This window comes from Microcaecilia unicolor, chromosome 1, assembly GCF_901765095.1.
Source record: "Microcaecilia unicolor chromosome 1, aMicUni1.1, whole genome shotgun sequence".
Lineage (NCBI taxonomy): Eukaryota > Metazoa > Chordata > Amphibia > Gymnophiona > Siphonopidae > Microcaecilia > Microcaecilia unicolor.
In genome coordinates, this window is record NC_044031.1 from 272,980,060 (window position 1) to 272,998,866 (window position 18,807).

An 18,807-nucleotide genomic window follows, 5' to 3' on the forward strand; every position below is an offset into this window, starting at 1 on the left:
TTGCCCCACCCAAGCACAACACAGCAAAAAGCCTGCATGAATCGCTGCTGGAGACCTGGGAAGGAAAATTATTTAAAGTAGGGAGCACTGGACCTGGAGTCAGAGGAGGGGGTTGAGGGGGTCAGTCTGCCCTGTTGCGGCATCAGAATAAACATTGGCACCCCCAGTGGTCCACACCGGAGGACTCTGGGTGCCAGACTGTGGACCGCGGTCTGCCATTTGAGTAGCCCTGCTCTAAGAGTTGCCTTTCTCCAATCACGACTGCAAGCCTATCCTCAGCACACCTATGTGGATTGGGATCCAACTTCCTCTGAGGCTTTCAAACAGAGGCCAGCCAGGATAGGGAAATACCAAGGAGTTTTAATGACAGGGGACAGCACGAGCCTATCTGGCTCATTATCTGAGTTAAAGGCAGCGGGCAGAGCTTGCTACCATATTGGTCAGAACAAAACAATAGCAATCACTATTGAAAAAAATTGCAAACTTGTGAAGTTTATATGGTTTTATTAAATCTAAGTTTTGCATTCTTTCTGTTAGGAGGGGATCATGGAGGGAGATGAAAGCGGAGTTGTGGGTGTTGAGGGGTCTGTGAAAGGGAGAAAGACAATAGATATGTCTGAAACATTTAACAATGTTCAGATTAGAATATATATCCAACCAGCCATTTAAAAGTCTGTCCTTTAATGATACTGCATGTTCAGAAATCATAGCCATAAGTATGTTATTCAAACATTATCACATGCATACATGAGAACAGGTATGTATTTATTATTTATTTATTGCATTTGTATCCCACATTTTCCCACCGTATGGCAGGTTAAATGTGGCTTACACATTACTAAAAAGGCGGTTACAAAATTTAGATTTGTAGAAGTCTAGTACATAATACAGAAGTACAATAAACGCTTAGGTTGATATATTAGTATATTGTGAGAGAGGTTAATATTTTTTTCCACTTCTGAACTTTTCGTGATATAAGGTGGTGTGGGATTAGGCAGATCCAGGAGGGAAAGACTTCTTGAAAAGATGTGTTTTCAGTTTTTTTCTGAATTGTAGGTAGTTTTCTGTGAGTTTCAGGTCTTTGGATAGTGAGTTCTAAAGTTGTGTGCCTATAAACGAGAGGCTGGCAGTATGTGAAGATTTGTATTTTATACCTTTGCAATTGGGGTAGTGAAGGGTTGGGTAGGTTCTTGCTGTTTTCTTCACGTTTCTTATTGGTAGATCAATAAGTTCTGTCATGTAATCTGGTGGGAGTCCATAGATGATTCTGTGGACTATTATGCATATTTTGAATGTTATGCAAGCGTTAATAGGAAGCCAGTGTAAGCTTCTTAGGAAGGGTTTTGCGCTTTCAAAACATGTTTTTCCGAAGATGAGTCTGGCAGCCGTGTTTTGTGCTGTCTGTAGTTTTCTTATGATTTGATGTTTGCAGCCTATGTAAATACTATTGCAGTAGTCTACATGGATTAGCACCATGGTTTGGATCATGTTGCGGAATGAATCCCTGGTTTTATATGTTTGAGCTTCCACATAGTGTGGAACATTTTCTATTCCCAGCACCTATGATATAATTTGGTTTGTTTGATCCTACTCTCCTGATTACCAAGGAGGTGTGAATTCCTATTAAGGCAGAGTTTATGGAGACAGTGGTTTATTTCCTATTGTTCTCCTGAGCACTGGTTCTGGTCTCTTTTATTGCTTGGGAAGCACAGGTGTTAAAATGTGCTGCAACTATGCCCTACTTACACTGACATTCCCAGAGATCAGACTGGGGGGGGGGGGGGGGGGGAGCCAGTGGTCAGAGCTGCTTGCATTCTCTCACTCTGAGTAGGCCCAGAAGCCTCAGTTAGGCTTTCAGGTTAGGTGATGCTGACAACTATCCCACAGGTTCTGGAATAGTGGGAAGCTACATACTGGAAAACACTTTTCTTCACAAGAATTGCCAAGCAGCAGCAATGATTCTAATGCATTGCCTTCTGCCAGCCCTGGTGCTTTTCCTCTGCTGCTGAAACAGGAGTTACATCAGGGAAAGTTCTACGGCCAGTGGCATGCAGTGTATTAGAATCCGTGTCACTGCCGATGACCTCTGTGAAGAAATAGGGTCCAAGGAAACAAAGGGGCAGACGATCTGCAAGCTCCAAGATGGAAAATATACAAAGCAGATCGTTGATGGATAAAAATGATTTTAATAATAAATTACAATATGCATATAATAGCCCGACACAGGCCGTGTTTCGCCCTACTGGGCGAAACACGGCCTGTGTCGGGCTATTGTATGCATATTCTAATTTATTATTAAAATCATTTTTATCCATCAACGATCTGCTTTGTATATTTTCCACCTCTGTGAAGAAATATACATTTTTATTGAAATTTTCTTATCAACAAACCTACACTATCAGTGCTCGGAAACATCAACATTTGAATCTTAAATACAATAACTACACCCCCCTTCCTCCCATAAGGCGCCCCATGGCCAATTATACTTTAACCCCAGAAGGCCTTGTCTCTTATAGCCTTCTGGGTCGATATCCCCCTCTCTACCTATTCCAGGGGACCATTTTATAACACAGCTGTATGGAATAATAAAACCAATAATAAAACCAGACAAGTTTAAGTCATAAGGTATTCAAAATAAGGCTCCAGCCAAGAGGTGTCAATGACTGGAAATATGGGGTCCAGGTATGCAGAAAACATTTCTTTTGCTTAGAGGAACCCCAAGCTTCCCTCACCTCCCAACCAATCCGCAAATGTATTTGATTCCTCCAGTGCCAAAAAAACACTGGAGGAGACTGCAGAGACATGATTGCAAAATACACTTTCATGCCAGCAGGCAGTTTACGAAAATGTCCACCCATATCTTTTCCCTGAAATGAACCTGGTTTATTCAATAATAATTGTTCAGGCAACCTCAACCCTGCAGGCCAAAATAGTAGCCATGTATTACATAACCTGTCTCCAGAACTCCTGAATTACAGAGTAATCAAAGTGGTAGAAATTATTGTCTGCATTCTGACAGTTGCCACGAATTGGTGCTGCTATGCCCCCTGCCTTACACAGCTGTTCCTGAAGTACAGTGGTGCTGCACCCTGAAATAACATTCTCGGTATCCTGCATTGAAAGTCACCCCTGCTAGACCTTTTAAGTTATTGATCAAGGTCCACTGTCCCAGACTTCTCCCCAAGTCACGTTCTCACCTTTGTTTTACCTGGGACAGATCTTCATCACCCCCTTTTATAGAAATAGAGGTAGTAAATTCTGAAATTGAATTAAAAACAAACAAACCTCGTCTTTCCCTCAGTTGGAGACAAAGCAAATCCCTATTTAGGAAACTTATGTAATGTTTTAACCGGCAATAAGCAAATCAATCGCCCCCCTGGCACTCATCCGTTGCCTCAGTGAAGCATATGTAAAAAAGATGTCTGCATCCAGGACATGTTCCAGAAGGCTAAGCCCCTTCCCATGTAAAAAGATAGGATTGCGCAACCCCAGAGCAAAAGTTACATTCCTTCATATTGACAGCTGATCCATGGCAAGAAAAAAATGTTTTAAGGTAAACTAGGGGAAAGGAGGGAGGGACATGTCAGACTGCGGCAGAAGGCAAGAGATGCAGGACCAGGGGTCCCATTTGTTGCCGTTGCTCTTCTCTCCCCCCAACGCTGGCCATGCTTATCTGAGAGCATGAGAAGCATTCGTGTAAACAGCAGGATTTGAAATCCAGCTTCTCTGTTTCACAATCTGCTGTTCTAACCACTAGGTGGATACTTCATCCCTTGCTCTTCTGGTCACAGCTAAGCACTGGATTTCTACAGCGTCTGGAAGAAAAATGTATCAAACACTGGAGATGTGACTGTAGATTGGCAGAAACAAAGCTTTCACTGAGAGAATATTAAAGAAAGGAAGAAACGCAAAGCACACACTTAGATCAGAAGTCCATTTTATTTTCTCCTCCTCCCCCCATATATACAGTTAGCAGGATAAAATGTCACATCTCTCTCTTGGTATATGCTTGGCTAACATGTCTTGCCTATATTGTCATCCATCCATGTTACATTTTGATTCATTTTTACTGTTATCTCAGGAACAATTCATAATCAAAGATTTTTCAAGACTGCAACCAACATTAACTCGTATTTCCCAGAAGCAAAAATAATAGAAAACAAAAAGAAGAAAAACCAAAGCAGCCCCTAGATATACTTTTAAGTAATAAATCTGTTTACACTCAGCTGACATACTGCAGTATAAGTAATACACATAAGATAAGCAAGTTAATCTACTGGAAATTACTACCGCTTGCTTTACAATGATTGATCCAGGCAACACTGGTAACTTGGCAAAATACAGTACTTGTTTACTGCTGGAAATGAAGGTTAGAAGACAGTGTTTTTATTTTTTTTTTAATGTAATAAGAGATATGCTTACACTTTAACACCTCAAGGTTTAAGCAAATGCAACCCAGCCAAGCCCTCCATTGCTGAAAGGAGGAATGGAATTTGGGCAAGCCTTCCCAAGCCCTGTCTGGGATCCCACAGCCAGCCAGGTTTACAGGACAGTCACAATGACTAGGCATAACATGCATTTACATATACTGGGTCTTCTGCAATGTATCCAAATTTAATCTCATGCTTATTCACTACAGATAACCTGATAGTGATAGCAGGATCACTATGAGAGATTAGTGTGCCAATAAGATATTGCAGCTTTCCTGCATCATAGAAATCTTTTCTCCAGTTCATTAAAAAAAATAGAGTATGCACAAACACATACATATTACAAACATACTACTTGTATGAAAAGAATCACTCAATGCCATGGTATTAATGCCCCTATTTCATGTGTGACTTTAAAAAACACATATAATTGGTCAGCTATTACTATTATGTCAAGTCTATCAGTTTCTAGGTACAGTACTTGGAACTTCAAATGTTGTACAGGAGACCTATTTCAGCAGTTAATATGCACATAAAGCTGATATGGTAAAAGGTGTGAGCAGACCCTTTCTGCCACATTCTATATATATTGCACCTTTATTTCCGCACACAAATTGAAGCATGTAACTTAATTGGTTAATTAGCTAATCAGTGCTGTCAAGTGGATGTTAACAAGCACTTAGCACTAATTGGCATTAAGATTTACACACACAACTCGCTAAGCATATTCTGTAACGTGGTGTGCCTATATTCTAAGCCGCACAGTTGAAAAGAAGGCATGGCATGGCCATTTCTAAAATCTATGCACATTGTTATAGAATACATCCTCTCTGCGCCTAATTTAGGTGTCAGGATTTATGCCAAGTAAAATGGCCATGACTAAATTTGGATGTGTGGAGAGCCACTCAGCATATTCTATATACCATTCGGAAATGTAAGCTATTCTATACAATTTAGGCATAGAGAATATGCCTAGGCATATTTTGTTTTTCTGTGTGGAATTTTCAGGCGCCCTATATAGAATCCAGCCCTTTAGAGACAATTCTCTACGAAGGTACTTGCTGTTAGGCACCCTAACACTCCATGGAAAGAACCTGTTCCAGGGGCGTAACCACACTTTGGTGGGAAGGAGGTCCAGAGCCTGAGGTGAGGGGGGCACATTTTAGCCCCCCCCCCCCCCGGGTACCACTGCCCCCTCCGCCACTTTTGACCCCCCCCATGGCACCGCCAACCCTCCCCGCCACGTACCTTTGCTGGCGAGAGTCCCCATCCCCCACCAGCCGAAGTCCCCTTCAGCGCCCGTCTCCGAGCCCGGTGTGTTCGCTGATCTGGATTCTGTTTCTGTGAGTCCTGACGTCCTGCACATTCCTACGTGCAGGAACTCAGGATTCACAAAAACAGAATCCAGATCAGCAAACACACTGGACTCAAAGACCAGCGCTGAAGAGGACTTCAGCTGGTGGGTGTGTGTGTGTGTGAAAGCAGGGGGGCTAGGGCTAAATATGCAGGGGCCCTTGCCCCCATGACCCCACCTAGCTACTCCCCTGGCCTGTTTTATTACGACATGTGGATGTCCAGATTCCATTACAGAATACTAGAGCCACCTGCCACTGGTACTCCTAAATATGGGTGTCCACAGTTACACCAGCCATAGACCTGATGTAACTGCATATAACTTACTCTATAAATTGCAGCACCACCCATGCCCCTCCCATTTGAACATCCCCCTTGCATTTAACATGCTATGTCACTAATAGCACTTGGTCACTTTGCAGTCACTTGCTGTGCTTAAGTATACACTCACCTAGAAAAGTAGCGCTACCCTGTACCTTTACACTCATAGGTGGCATGTAAATACAGGCACCCACTTACAGAATTGCAATTTTTGGTATTCCTCTAGAACCTAAGGACAACTGGACAGAGGTGTTTAAACAAATATCAAATAAATGTGACAGAAAATATCAAAGTAAATCACTTTGCTCACAAAATGCTTTCTTAAAGCTGGAGTACTTTCCATATCGCTATGACACCGCACCAGAGAGTTTCACAACATGGTGAACTGCTTAAGAATATTAACCTGGCTAGAAGCAAAGGATGCTTTGACTGCATAACCCTATATGCATAGAAGCTCAATGACATGAAATTAAGAGACATATTGTTTAAAGGATCTTCATTTGAGGTCTGATATCAAAATAATTAGGTCTTTTCATCTTTGAAATCAGGCTGAACAGGAAATGTAGATGTTAAATCATTATGAACCAGGAATAGTACAGTTCTCTCTCCATGGAGGTATTCCTTTCCTGAGGCCTCTTCCAAAAAACATCTCTCCTGAAATGTTCACAGCACTGTTAGTTCCTGTTCCCTCCTCCCCCCACAACCCTTCAGCTTGGGTGGTGCTTTCATTCCTTTAGGGGTTTAAATGATTACTTTGCTCAGAAATGTTTTCATGCTTTGCTAAAATTGTGGGGAAGTAAATGTTTGAGAATGTGTTATCGGCATTTCACTTTGAGAGCTAATTTTTATTCTGACCAGGTGTTATGTCCATGTGATGGAACAACAAAAGGAAAATGCTCTCCCAACACTGCTTTATATATATTTTTTTAAGCTTTTGTTTAAAAAGAAAATAAATATAATGTTATTTCTCAGCTTGCCACAGTGAAGAACAAGAGAGCTCTGGCAGGAATAAGCAGGCCTGGAATGGTAGAAGAACTAGGAGTCCCAAGTGGATGCAACACAGCACAGGCTCTGCTGTCTCTCCTCAGTAAGCAACCAGGGAACACAATGCACTGTTTTAGGTACAGCACTAGGGGGAAAGTGACTTGTAAATTGTAGTGTGCACTTGCTCTTCAAGTATGCTTAAGTGCTGTAATGACATAACACCTAGAAGACATGCAGCAAATACAAGGTCACACGAGTCAAAATTTCCTTGAGCAGCAAATCTTCCCCATTTAAAACAACAATCACAGCAGTAGTGAGACAAACTGATTTCATTTTTTTTTTTTTTTTTTTTTAAAGAAGAATGGCCATGCCCATATTGCTAGTTCTTCAGTTTTCTTTTGCAGTGGGCGATAGCATTTTGGTTGTGTCCATTTCACATTTTAACCACTGGCCACCAGTGTGACAACACTGACTGTAGCAACAGATGTCAGAGAGAGCTATGTCTGGTCTCTCAATGCTTTGAAACAAGGGTGGAAAACCATTCAGCAGCACGACACTGAGCACCGCCGTTCTATGATTCATATATATATATCTTCACACATTATAGATATGCCTATATTGTTCTTTCAATGACTTTACAGAACAGTTGAAAAAGAAGGAAAAAAAAGTTTAACTCTCTTCACAGTTTAAAATATTGTGAAGTTATATGTAGAAATATATTTATATATGTACACATAAATATATATATACATACTCTATATACATAATACAAGTGTGTACAAAATGCATGCATACACACACAAGTTGGTGTAGATTATATTTCACAAATGACCAGAGTCAGTATAACTCTATAGGCACTAATCATGCATTCAAGTTGGCACTGCCATGAGATTCCAAGGCTATACAACACAGGTGCTGCATATCCCCTTCTCAACCCCTCTATGGATCATACCAAGGCCTGCTGGGTGGTTGACCAGTACTCCACCGCTACACTGCTGGAGCTTCAGATAAAACCTTAATATGTCATAGATTGGCACTTATCTCCATGAGCAGCACAAACACACTAAATCAAGCATTCTGGCACAGATCGCACAAGAAAAGGTTAAAACTTCAAGCTGGTCAGTCAAAGGCCTAAAGGTGAATCTTAAAGGCCAGGAGCTCCTCCGAGTGCATGTTGTTAAGTGAGCGGAGATTGGGCAACTTCAAGAGAAGCTTGGTGAATGTCGTTGCTTCGTTGGGGTGCGTTTTCATGATTAAGGTCCTTAATGCACGGATCAGCGTTTCCTGCAGGGCTTCTACCGAGTTTACATTTTCTATGCCCGATCGATCTACGAGGAAAGAAAGGGGAAGAGATTGAAAAGCAAAATCGGCCATCTTAGAAAATAACTACAGCACATCTCAGTTATAAACAAGAAGTTTTAAATATGTTAAATCAACTTACATATGTAGAAATAAATTCAAAACAAATTATAGTCAACATTTTTTGCTACATCAATGCAATACAATTTTGACTCACTTTCAAGAGTTCCACTGTCCTCAGCCCATCAACTCAAAGTACAGACAAAACCTCACTTAAAACAGAAACAGAGGTATATGTGTGTGCTCGATGCAATGAGCTCCTAGCTCTCACAACATGAGTCTGTTCTCTTACGGCTTGAGTAGGAGACTTGGAGGAGATGAGGGAGAGAGAGAGAGGTACATAGAGGAGGCCTACAGGAATGTTGTAGAGGTCCCACCTCCAGTCTGGCAGCTCCTGTGCTGCCTTGGAGGAAGGAGGTCTTCTAAGAGGAGAGCATCACCCAATGCAGCTGGAAGTAATTCTTCAGCCAGGACCAGTCCATCAGGGGGTGCAATATCCTCTCACACCGAGGATGTGTCTCCTGGAGCTTCTGCCCAGGATGGAAGGGTTAGGAGGGTTGTTGTAGTTGGTGATTCGATTATTAGGCATCTAGATAGCTGGATGGCTGATGGACGTGAGGATCGCCTGATCATTTGCCTGCCTGGTGCGAAGGACCACACGTGTCACCGAGACAGGATTTTAGATAGTACTGGGAAGGAGCTGGCTGTCTTGGTACATGTGGGTACCAATGACATAGGAAAATGTGGGAGACAGGTTCTGGAAGCCAAATTTAGGTTCTTAGGTAGAAAGCTTAAATCCAGAACCTCTAGAGTAGCATTTTCCAAAGTGCACCCCGTTCCACGCGCAGGGCCCAAGACACAGGCACAGTTCCCGTGTCTCAATGCATGGATGAGGTGATGGTGCAGGGAGGAGGGTTTTAGATTTGTAAGGAACTGGGCAACATTCTGGGGAAGGGGGAGCCTATTCTGGAATGATGGGCTCCACCTTAACCAGGGTGGGACCAGGCTGCTGGCATCGGCATTTAAAAAGGAGATAGTGCAGCTTTTAAACTAGAACCTGGGAGAAGACCGACAGTCATTCAAAAGCGCATGGTTCGGAACAAGGTATCATCACCAAAACAGGAAAGATAGGGTATCCTGATAGCGAGGTTGCAATACAGACCACAGTAGACCAAAGATTGCAATTTAACACGATCAACTGCTGAGCAAGATGTAAACAGGAACAGTTTGAAATGTCTATATGCGAATGCCAAAAGCCTTAGAAATAAGATGGGAGACTTAGAATGTATTGCACTAAATTAGATATAATAGGAATCTCTGAGACCTGGTGGAAGGAGGATAACCAGTGGGACACTGTCATACCAGGTATCGTAGTGATGGGGTGGATTGAACTGGTTGAGGGTAACATTGTATGTTAAGGAGGGCCTTGAATCAAATAGATTGAAAATTCTGCAGGAAACAAAGCACATCTTGGAATCCCTATGGATTGAAATTCCATGTGTAAAGGGGAAAAGGACAGTGATAGGAGTGTACTACCATCCGCCTGGCCAGGATGGACAGATGTAGACAGTGGTGTGCTGTAGCCGGCTCGCGCCGGCTCACAAGAGCTGGTTGTTAAATTTTAAAGATCTTGCGAGCCAGTTGTTCTGCACGGCGAGCCTGCTCCGGTAAACGGGGTAAACATGGCAGGAGGGCGCTAAAAGCCATGCTTACCCCGCTTACCTCACCTCCCACAGCCCTCGTTTGCCTGCACCCGCCCCACACTGCCCTGGGGGGTTTAAATCTTTTTTATTACCTCCGTTCGTTCCCTCAGAGTCCCGCCTTCTGATGTCATTTCCTCTTTCCGCGAGGGCGGGACTCTGAGGGAACGAACTCACGGAAGGAAGGCTAGAGACAGGCAGGGCTTTCAATGACGTGGCCGCTTCGATGGAGGTAATAAAAGATTTAAACCACGCAGGGTGGCACTGTGGCAGGAAGAAAAAGGGGGATGTTGGGGGGAGAATCGCTAGACATGGATGGGAGCGGGAGGGAAGAGAATCGCTGGACATGGGTGGATGGAGGGGAGGGCAGGGGAGGGAAGAGAATCGCTGGACATGGGTGGATGGAGGGGAGGGCAGGGGAGAGAAGAGAATTGCTGGACATGGGTGAATGGAGGGGAGGGAAGACAGAGGAAGGAGATGCACATGGATGAAGGGGAGGGAAGACAGAGGAAGGAGATGCACATGGATGGAGGGGAGAGAGGAGAAATGCTGGACATGGATGGAGGGGGGAGAGAGAAGGGAGAGAAGAAATGCTGGACATGGATGGAGGGGAGGGAAGAGAGAGGAAGGAGATGAGATGAGGGAAAAGGAAGAGAGGAGAAAAACTGCACATGGATGGAGAAAATAGGCAGAAGCTGAATCCACTGGATAGTCAAGTCTGCGGAGGACCCAGCTTTTACTTACGGATGTAGGGCAAGAAATGAAGAAGAAAGGCGGAAAGTAAAGAAATAAATGGAGAGGAAGCCCTGGAAACGGAGTTAAGAGGACAGATAGCAGCAGAATCAGATACTGGGCCAGCATGATCAGATAAACAAAGTCACCAGACAACAAAGATAGAAAAAAATCATTTTATTTTCATTATAGTGTTTGGAATATGTCCACTGAGAATCAGGTGCTCAACGTTAAAAGTTTATATTTATTTATTTACTTATTTATGGCATTTTATCCCACATTAAACATGAATTAGATTGGAACCTGGGATCATTTAAATTTTTTTTTCCTGGAGTAATTTCATTGCCCCCCCCCCCCCAGGCTGTCTCCCCTGCTATAGCCAGCTCTGCAATTTTGAGGGGGGCACAGAGGTAGACTGGGGAGAGAGCCTGTTAAACATTTACCAGCACACCATTGGAAGTAGAAATGTTATCGGAAATTAGGGAGGCTAACAAACTGGGCAAAACGATAATAATGGGTGATCCCAATATTGACTGGGTAAATGTAACATCAGGGCATGCTAGGGAGGTAAAATTCCTTGACGAAATCAAGGACTGCTTTATGGAGCAGCTAGTACAGGAGCAAACAAGAAAAAGAAAAAATCTAGACTTAGTCCTTAGTGGAGCGAATGATCTGGTGCAGGAGGCAATGGTGCTGGGGCACTTGATAAAAGTGATCATAATATGATTAGATTTGATATCGGCTTTGGAGTAAGTAAACACAGAAAATACATTTAACTTTTAAAAAGGAGACTATGACAAAATTAGAAGAACGGTGAAAAATAAACTTCGAGGAGCAGTTGCGAATGTCAAAAATTTACATCAGGTGTGGATGCTGTTCAAAAACACCATCCTGGAAGCACAGGTCAAATACATTCCATATATTAAAAAAGGAGGAAGGAAGACCAAACAGCCAGCATGGTTAAAAAAAGTAAGGTGAAGGAAGCTATTACAGCTAAAAGAAAATCCTTCAGAAAATAAAAGGATCTGACTGAAAATAATAAGAATCAGCATAAGGAATGGCAAGTCAAATGGTAAGGAAGGCAAGGAGGGACTTTGAAAAAAAGATTGTGTTGGAGGCAAAAACACATAGAAAAAACTCTTTTAGGTATATTAAAAGCAAGAAGCCAGCAAAAGAATCGGTTGGACTGCTAGATGACCAAGGGGTAAAAGGGGCACTCAGGGCAGACAAAGAAAGCCATAGTAGAGAGAGTAAATGAACTCTTTGCTTCGGTCCTCACCAAGGAAGGTTTGGGAGAGATACTGGTGCCAGAAATGGTATTCAAAGCTGATGAGAGAAACTGAATGAATATAAACTTGGAAGATGTAATGGCATAATTTGACAAATTGAAGAGTAGCAAATCTCCTGGACCAGATGGTATTCATCCCAGAGTACTGATAGAATTGAAAAATGAACTTGCAGAACTCTTGTTAGTAATATGTAATTTATCTTTAAAATCACACATGGTACCAAAAGATTGGAGGGTGGCCAATGTAACGCCGATTTTTAAAAAAGGTTCCAGAGGTGATCCAGGAAATTTTACACCGGTAAGCCTGACATCGGTGCCAGGCAAAATGGTAGAGACTATTATAAAGAACAAAATTACAGTGCATATTCAAAAGCATGGATTAATGAGACAAAGCCATGAATTTATGAAGGGAAATTCAACATGGACTTATGAAGGAAAATCTTGCCACACCAATCTATTATATTTCTTTGAAGGGGTGAGTTGGTTAATATAGTGTATCTGGATTTTTCAAAAGGCATTTGACAAAAGTACCTCTTTGAAAGACTCCAGAGGAAACTGGAGAGTCATGGGATAGGAGGTAGTGGTCTATTGTGGATTAAAAATTGGTTAAAAGATAGAAAACAGAGTTAAATGGTTCGTAATCTCAATAGAGAAGGGTAGCTAGTGGGGTTCCCCTGGGATCTGTGCTGGGATTGTTGCTTTTTAACATATTTATAAATGATCCAGAGATGGGAGTAACTAGCGAGGTAATTAAATTTGCTGACGACACAAAGTTATTCAAAGTTGTTAAATCACAAGAGGATCTTACAAGACTGGGCATCCAAATGGCAGATGACGTTTAATGTTAGCAAGTGCAAAATGATATAGGTGGAAAAAAGGAACTCAAACTATAGCTAAGGTTCTACATTAGGAGTCACCAACCAAGAAAGGGATCTAGATGTCATCATTGATGATACGTTGAAACCCTCTGCTCGGTGTACGGCGGTGGCAGCAGCTATGAAAGCTGTTAGGTATTATTAGGAAAGGAATGGAAAACAAAAATGAGGACGTTATAATGCCTTTGTCGGGTTTTCAAGATATCCGCAATGAATACGCATGAGCTACATTAGATTTGCATATCAAGGAAGCAGTGCGTGCAATCTCGTGCATATTCATTGTGGATATCCTGAAAACCCGATTGGTGGGTGCATTCAGAGAACAGGGATTACAGGGATATTGTGAATTTCATGGAATGGCCTCCCGGTGGACGAAGACCGCATCTGAATTCAAGAAAGCTTGAGACAAGTACTCGGGATCTCTAAGGGAGAGAAAGGGATATTAGGCACTCTTGTATGTTATAAAGCTTTACGTACTTTATATAAAACAAATTCACATGTCCTATGAACGCAAAATATCTAATTTTACAACACACCAGGCTGAATCAGGCGTTCAAGTTTTCCATTTGTGTTTTTGAAAGGACCCTTTGTCTCTTTAGGATTACGTTTGACAGCACAAAGTGCAGGGTGACGTTATTGAAAAGGAAAAAAGCCACACTCATAATGTGAGGCTGCTGAATGAGAAGCAGGTGAAAACAAGTTTTAGACTGATAGAAACCGAGTCCCCCTTATTGTGAAAAGTGTTCCATACTGCTACTGAAAGTGTCCATTCTCTACCAGCAGCAGCAGGCCAGCGATGCAAGGAGCTCTCCCCACTGTGAGAAATAAGGGATACTCTGACATCACAGGCTGCTCTGCTACTGCTCCTTACACAAAACAGATGCACAGAATCCTCTCTTTTCACTGGAGGGTGGATCGCATTCCATTTCATCTACACCTTACTGTTCAGTCAGGCAACACATTCACCTGGCCAGACAATTAACTTCAAATCTGAAAGCAAGGGACACCCTTTTGTTTTAGTGATTAAAATTTAAGTGAGAATAGTTCCCACACAAGGAATGTGTAGTTTCAAGATTATTTTTTAAACATGCCATTTCTATGGGTAAACCGTATTTTACCCAAGCAAATGAATGACCTGGAAATTGCTGTTCTCTAGTAGTGTAGATTTTAGCTGCAATGGAAGGAGGCCTCTACCTGCACAAAATGCAGGTGCATGTAAAGTGCAGCTGTTTACTGTAAAAGGAGGTTCTCCAAACACACATGGACAAACAAGATAAACTTGTGGATAATGTCATCTAACAGCACTGACAAGGACCAGCTCGCTCATGGTATGTGCTCAACATCCAGGCTATCAGGATTAATGAATGGAGATTGGCAAGGAGGACCTTCCTTGATCCTATGTGATCAAAGGAAACCCTGCAAGTCAAATTAGAGTTTTATCTGAGGAATGATTTAGGCAAGGAAATGGATATGGCTATTAATATTACTGACACTCCAACTTGTATTATCTTTTGTAGTCTTGGATAAAGGCAGAATTGAGATACAGAAGAATCTGTTCCCCAATGAATGTAAAAAACATCCATTGCAAGTCTGTGCTGGTTTGGCCTTTTGGAGAAGAACAGTAAAATTTGTTGTCCAACGTGAAGAGATCTGCTAATAGACAGCATCTTTCAAAGATGGGGATACTCCAGTACCTCCTTGTGTAAGGACCATCTGCAAGATTCATGGAATCAGCTGGCTCTCTTTATGACCACATCCTGTTTCCCTGGGATGCTAAGAGGAATTATCTGGCACCAGATTATCCAGTTCCAGGTTTTAATCTCTCCTTGCACACAGTGTACAAATTAGTTTCTCCTTGTTTGTTTTTGTGGTCTGCCAGGTACTTGTGACTTGAACTAGCTGCTGTCAAGAGACAGGATGCCGGGCATGACAAACCTTGATCTGGCTCAGCATAGCCGTGTTAGAACATAAGATGAGCCATTTGATAGTGTATTTGAATCAAAACTCCTGTCAAAGGCGCTGAGGGTATTGACAATTATTCTTAGTTCCAGGAAGTTGATTTGATATGCTCTTTTCCTCTTTGCACGAGTTCCTTGGATGTGAATGGTCAGGACTGTGCTCCCCACGCCAACTGGATGCATTCACAGCTAACATTAAGTGATGCTGCAGCCGACAGAACACAAGACCTTGAGTTGCCTTTTATTATCCAACATCAGAACCAGCAAGGGACCTGGTCATTAAATGTAATCTGATATGAAAGAGTACCATCTAATCTTCCTAATACTTTTGTGCCCGCTGAAACTATGATACCATAAGAACAAGCAATGTCATCATGGATCAAACAAGAGATCTTGGTGCCTACATTCTGCTCTAGAAAAAATGCCTGCTTCACTTGATAGCTTGCAACAGATTGAGACTTTGGAATGACTGAATGTTGACTTGGGGATTGATTATTCTAACCAATGCATTGTCATCCTGAGGGACCATTTGGTCTCTAATAAAAAACCTTTCACCAACCAGTCATTAAGGCAGTGAAACAAGAAAAACCATAATCTACATAGATGGGCTGCTGCTGCCAAAGATTTTGTGAAAACTTCATGTCCTTGAGATGAGATAAAGCATCCTGTACTGGAAATGGAAACTGTATGCCATGAAGAACAGGAAACTTTGATATAGAGGATAATCACAAAGTGTGTATATGCTTCCTTGAAAGCCAAGAAACAATCAGTCCTTGACATCTAGAAAGGGTAAGATGGTCTGTGGCAAATTTATTTCAAACTCATTTTCCTGGACTAGAAATTCATATAGGCTTCTCAGATCCAAGATAGTCCTCCTTCCTACCTTGAATTTAAATATATCTGGAGGAAAAGCTGTTGATGTCTACTTCCAGGACTCTGTCCACCAAGCTCTCTTGTAGGTAGGTTAGCTCTTTTGTAACTGACCCTGCTGGAAGAAGCTGGCTGAAAGTGTAGAGAGAACAAACCCTCAGCATCAGAGAAGTTTAGCCTTTAGGCTTGATTATCCTCCAAACCCATGAGTTGTTCATTTCTTATCATGCCAAGCATGTGTCCTAGCACATCTGGGTTAGGACATAGACTTGACCCTCAGCTCTCTCCTGTTCCTGCTGTACTGCTTCTGTGACTATTACTGCTGTTGCAGTGACTGTCTTGGCCTGAGACATGGCACGAAGACCTTCTTTAGAACAGCTATTCATTTGGGTAGGGCTGCTTCTTGGCTGTGCCAGGCTGATCTGTTACAACCAATGAAAGAGAGAGTAGAGCAGTGGTTCTTCACAAAGATGATCTTCTCCATCTTGTTGCCACACAGAATTTTGCTGGCACAGTACCGATCCACCAGCCTTCACAGGCCTAATGCTCTGAACCAAACTAGCCTTCAGGGAGGGTGCCAAATGCACATGATCCTTGCAGAATAGCCATGAGCACAGTAGTGCTGAAACACATACAAGCCAATGGTAATTATTCCTGTTACAGATTGCAAGCAATGTATCCCAAACCCATACCGTAGAATACTATAATTTACGTGCATTTCTAAGCAGTCTCCTCTTCTTGACGCATTTTCACCAGCTCTACGGCTGGCATAAGAGGTCATGTCTAAAAATTATATGCATGTTATTTAACCTGCTACGCTGGTCTTCTATAAAGCAGTGGTTCCCAAACCTGGTCCTGAAGGCACCCCAGCCAGTCAGGTTTTCAGGATATCCACAATGAATATTCATGAGAGAGATCTGCATGCAGTGGAGGCACTGCATGCAAATCTGTCTCATGAATATTCAACATTCAAATATAAACTGGGAATTTTTGGCCCCCAAAAAAGAAAAAGAAATTGCATATCAGTTTATATTTGAGCCTTCCCCCATGGTGCTGGCATTCTTTCCTTACCTTCTAGCCCCATGATGTCCAGCACGTCTCCCTTTCCTTTCCTCCCCCATGGTGTTACTCCTCTGCTGCTGCCATCACTGCAGCCCCCCCCCCCCCTTAACTGAAAGAGCTGCCCTCTTCTCCCTCCCTCTCCAAACAGAAGAACCCCGCCTCCCAGACCCACTCATAGACCCCCCCCCCCCCCCCCCGGGTCTACCGTACCACCCTGGTGGTCTATGGGCAAGTCAGGGCAGGAACAATCTGCAGTCATTCCTGCCCATGCTGGCTCCAATCTCAAAATGGCTGCCACAACCTCCAGCAGCAATCTCATGAGACTATCACTGGAAGTCACAGCAGCCACCTACTGCTGGAGTGGTGATTGCTCCTGCCCCAACCCACCACTAGACTGCCAGGATGGTACGGTAGGTCCGGAGGAGGTGGGGGTGGGGGCACATATTGAATTCAAAATGGCAGGTCTTGTTTTCAGGGGGTTTTAGAGTGATTATACCTGAATATTAAATTCCCCTATCTTTTCCTAATTTAAGCAGAGCTGTCTTTTCTAAAAGGTATACTACAGCTTCCTGGTTTATGTTGCAATAAAATCTTGAATACTTATTTTTAATTTCAGGCAGTTCATATATGGAATAATTTACCAAATTCAGTCAAGATAAAGGGCTCCTATTTTATTTTGGCATTACTTAACATACCTATGTAATAAATATTTAGGTGCCTGAATTATTTTCTTTTTATACTTTATTTCCAGGTTTTGTTGGCTTTTTTAAATTCTGTAATCTGCCTTGAATCATTTTGGGTAATTTGGCAGACTATAAAATCAGTGAGATTCGATTCTTGACACCTCTAAAAACAGACGTACTTTCTCAGAAGTTCCCTCCTTGTGCCTAATTTAGGCAAAACAATTATTTATTGTGAACATTTATATCCCACATAATCCCACTAAGGCAGGCTCTATGTGGCTATAGGCTCAAATCTAGCAAGACAGATTTTGGCCAGCTAGATTTAATTTAAGACACTATCAGCTACAAATCTGAAACTGGAATGGCTAAATCAGGAACTAAGTCACAAGATCAAAAATCAGCCTTTTTTTTTTTTTTAAATTCTTCCATTACACAGGTTACAGATCTCTTCAGACTCTGACACAGAGAAGCAGGAAACCCAGACCAAGGAAGAAGTTTCCAAATACTTTTAAGAGAAAAGGCAAAGAATCTGTCCCCTTTTCTGTCTAAAACCAAATTGAGTACATCTGGTCCCAAATTTTAGCTCCTACAGTAATAATGGAGTTCCACCAGGTGAGTCAAGGACATACTAGTATCAACCATGTGGAAAAACTGTGTCAGAGCAGGAATCAGCCTAAGGCTTTTTTGATAGGTGCTGCCTCTTTTTGTGGCAATCCTACACTGTAAGAACAAAATAAAACCAGCCTTACCATTAAACTACATCCTCTCTCACCTGGGGCCCTTTTCTCTTATGAGAAAATAGGGAGGAAACTCCACAGGTGTCTTTACAAACACACCACAATTTTTAAAGAAATTAAACTTACTGGAATAAAAGTACCCTTTCTGAATGCTCCTCGGTTTCCTAACATGAACTACAATGATAATTACTAAAGCATGCTAAGAGCCCTATGCACAAAGCTTACCATGCTGGCATTTGCTTTAGACTGGCTGTAGCCAGTCTAAAACAAACATTATTTAGCAAGTAATGCACAAGGGGGTTTTTCCATGGCTCTAACGTGCCCCATTGGCAACTACTGAAAACCCTAAGTAAATGCATTGCAAAGAGCTCATCAGTATGAGCATTCCGAGCAATGCACAGACCATGAGCGCCTACCTTTAAATGTGCAAAATTTTATGGCAGGTCTGGACCTGT

At 42.3% G+C, this 18,807-nt stretch overlaps 1 protein-coding gene across 1 annotated transcript in view; it reads right to left on the reverse strand.

Moving 5' to 3' along the window:
- Positions 1–7,820: 7,820 nt before the first annotated feature.
- The window catches only part of LOC115472426 (nuclear receptor subfamily 1 group D member 2-like), a 31,450-nt gene continuing 20,463 nt past the window's right edge, over positions 7,821–18,807 (reverse strand). Inside the window, exon 8 of the mRNA XM_030206716.1 lies at positions 7,821–8,416. Within this exon, the coding sequence (XP_030062576.1) occupies positions 8,220–8,416 (197 nt within the window). The 3' untranslated portion in view covers positions 7,821–8,219. The remainder of the gene's footprint in view (positions 8,417–18,807) is intronic.